Source organism: Gavialis gangeticus, unplaced genomic scaffold (assembly GCF_001723915.1).
Source record: "Gavialis gangeticus isolate Ggan-Ray unplaced genomic scaffold, GavGan_comp1, whole genome shotgun sequence".
NCBI classification, from domain to species: Eukaryota; Metazoa; Chordata; order Crocodylia; family Gavialidae; genus Gavialis; species Gavialis gangeticus.
This window is the reverse complement of record NW_017728992.1, coordinates 54,341,320-54,344,517: the sequence shown is the minus strand read 5'-3', so window position 1 is coordinate 54,344,517 and position 3,198 is coordinate 54,341,320. Positions and strand designations below refer to the sequence as shown.

At 53.1% G+C, this 3,198-nt stretch overlaps 1 protein-coding gene across 1 annotated transcript in view; it reads right to left on the bottom strand.

Annotated features, from left to right (window-relative positions):
* SMIM13 (small integral membrane protein 13) overlaps positions 1-533 on the bottom strand; it is a 27,922-nt gene extending 27,389 nt beyond the window's left edge. Inside the window, exon 1 of the mRNA XM_019522580.1 lies at positions 307-533. Coding sequence (XP_019378125.1) covers positions 307-382 — 76 coding nt within the window. The 5' untranslated portion in view covers positions 383-533. The remainder of the gene's footprint in view (positions 1-306) is intronic.
* Positions 534-3,198: the final 2,665 nt, after the last annotated feature.

Sequence of the window (3,198 nt, the reverse complement as noted above, 5' to 3'; positions counted from 1 at the left end):
GGGATGTACAGCCCAACCCAGATCTGGACATGGTGCAGGCAGGGGCTGTGGAGGAGCCCTGATCCTGACAGTTCCTGGAGGGACTGAAGCACCCCCTCCCCCCACCGCCACGCCCACCCCTGGAGCTCTCCCCTCTCTCCACCTGTTGCAGCCCCTGCTACAGCTCGTGGGGGCCGCAGGGCGCTGTTACCCCGAGACAGGAGCGGGCGCATGGGGGAGGGGGGCGGTTACCCCGCGATAGGAGCAGACACACCGCGGGGTTTACCCCGCGACAGGAGCAGGCGTATGGGGCGGGGGGGGACTCACCGCACAGCATGAAGAGCAACACGCAGGCCAGCGTGGCCACGATGACCAGCAGCGTAAGGCCGATGCTCTGCCACATCCTGGCAGCCGGGAGCCCTCAGGGAGCGGCAGCGGGCGGCGGCATCACCCCGGGCGCGGGGGGAAGGGGGAGGCAGCCCCCGCCCGGCTCGAGCCGCTTGTGGGGGGCGGCAGTGAAGGACCGCAGCTGCCCCCAACACCGGCAGCGGGAAAGCGCCGCGGCAACGGCCGCGCACGGGGAGGGGGCGGGCTTCGGTGGCGTCACACGCCGCGCACGGCATGCCGGGAGGGGTAGTTTCCCTGCCGCGGACGAGGGAAGAGGGCGGAGTCAGAGGCAATCCCCCCCCCGCGCTGCGAACTGCATTTCCCAGCGTGCTCTCGCGGGGTGCAGTTTATGAGTTGCAGGGGGGTGGGCGCGGAGAGGGGAGTCCCGCAGTGTCGCCAGTTGTACTGTCGTCACCGAAGTTGTGCCATCGTTTCAACCCTTGCACCATGTCGGATCCATAACAGGAAAAGCGTCTAATAAAAGATACCGGATTTACTCAAAGAGCTTCGCCTATGTCCGTAGACCAACAGACCTTCGAAACGTTGGCTAATTTCTGAAGCAATTCATTGATGCAAAGTCACTCTCAGGGAGTCTTAACTGGCTTTGGGGGGTTGCTGTCGGCACTTTCTCATGATGGCTTGCCTCAAAATAAGGAAATGCTTCAAATTTGAGGACCTGGTTCTCACTCGCTCACTAGCAAGTATAGTGAGTAATATCCAGTAAATAAGACAACTTATTTGCACATTTTTTTTCAGTGTACAGTAGTTTTTCAGCAAATATGATCATTTTGAGCTTCCAATATGATAATTTCATTTTTTAAGACCTGGCAACAGTGGTGCCCCCAGCCCTGAGGCTTCCCCCACCCTCTGCATGTGGCGGCTTTTGGGGGAACCCATTTGCCTACATGGAGATTGCTCTGCGGGGGTGGGATTCTCTTGCCCTCCATGGCCCCCAGCCTGCCTCCACATCCCAGGTGCATAGCCCTGATTTGAGGGACCAGCCCAGAGAGTTCAGAGGGGGAATCACCCCTATTCAAACTTGCTCCCCTCTGCTATGGGCCAAGGCCTTTGCAACAGAAACATGGCTCTGCTTGTTTCCTACATTCAAAAAGACAAAGGAGAACTAAGTGGGGGGGTCTCAAGTCTAAAAATAAAAAGGGGTGGAGAGGCAGTGGTTTAGAGAGAGGTTTCCATCATAAAATTAACTGAGCAGAGTCGAGGCCCAGCTCCACTGAAGGGTGAAGGATTTCTTAGGGTGATGAGAGACCTGAGGAAGAATGTTTTACATTGGGAAGCTTGTCTAACTGTATATCCCAAAGACACAGTCCAATAAAGGATATCCCGCTAAGAAATCCCTGCCTCCTGCATCATGCCTGAACCATCACAGCTACATTATCATTCTTACACTACTGAAGGGTGAAGTAACCCTCCCACCACACACAGACTGTTCCCCATTTTGACAGGCCTTGATCTCCGAGCTTTTCTTCTGCTCACGGTGTATCTAGTACCCCTGAGAATTTTTCCCTGCCCCTCTATGCTATGCTTCATTTGCTGTGCCTCACTTCCTATGATCTGAGATCTAAGGAAAAGTGCCTTATATTTGAAAGCTTGTCTAACTGTATCCCAACAACATGGTTGATCCAATAAAAGATATCACCCTGTGAAATACTTGCCTTATGCTGAAGGGTGAATGAAAAGTAGGAGGGGTGCTGCATTTACAGCCTTTCACATACTATGGACATTAGGCAATGTGTAGGGAGGGCATGGGGAGGGGGGCACGTGCCCCCCCCCCCCGAGATTGGCTGTTACCAGCCAGGGATTGGGGGTGCCAAAAGAAGCTCCAGAAGCACTTCTGTTTTTGCCACTGGTGCTTCTGGTTTTGCTGCCAATGCTTCTGGGATCGGCAGTACGCCACAGGTCGGCAATCAGCAGCTGTGGGACCCCAACCCTGCACCGGTCAGTGATCAGCCACTGCTGTCCCCCTAGGCTCAGGTGGCACCAGTTGCCCATGCTATGGACTGGGAAGGGTTAATGGGGGAGTAGGGGAGAACTAGTGAGTGTTTTTGGCAAAAAGGAGCTGTTCAGAGAAAATGGGCTGTGCCATCCTGCAGGGCAACACAAACCACTACAGAAGCAGCTTTGCAAAGTAGCTGGTGTTGCCCAGGCCTTCTGGTAAAGAGGGCAGATGGCTTTGTTTGCACTGGCAGTACTGGTTTCTATCATTGCATAGTTGCTCAAGCCTGATTTGTTTTCACCGTGATTCATCCCTGGGTTAGCTAAGGACAGGGGGAACCGGATCACTTCTCTTCCACTCCCCTCTCCACTGTATTTTATCTCACAGCTTTGGCTCAGCAATTTCAATTCTGCAAAATTCATGCCACCAGGGCATACATTCAGATTCCAAGGACAAGGCTTTTGGCTCCTAGCCACTGTTGACACTGCACTACATGCACAAAGAGGTTTTAGAAGGAAACCATTGTTATAGAGCAAGCTATAAAACATCTTTACAGAGAAAGCCAGAATTACACTCTTCCAGAAACTAGGGCACTTAATAGGGAGCCAGGAGACCTGGCTTATATTCCTGGTTCTGCCACTGACTTTGCCCAACTATAAAGCCCTTGCCTGTCTACACACCCAATTTAATTACCTTTCATCAAGATCACTGTGAACTTCCTCCTCTTAGGACACTCCTGTGCCCATATTGTCGTTGCTAATCCCTCTAAGGCACAGACATTAAAATGATCCTATTCCCCCCCACCACTTCTCATTAGATTCCCTGATTGATTACAGCTTTACCACACCAACTTTCAACTTCATCCTTCCCTTTTGAGT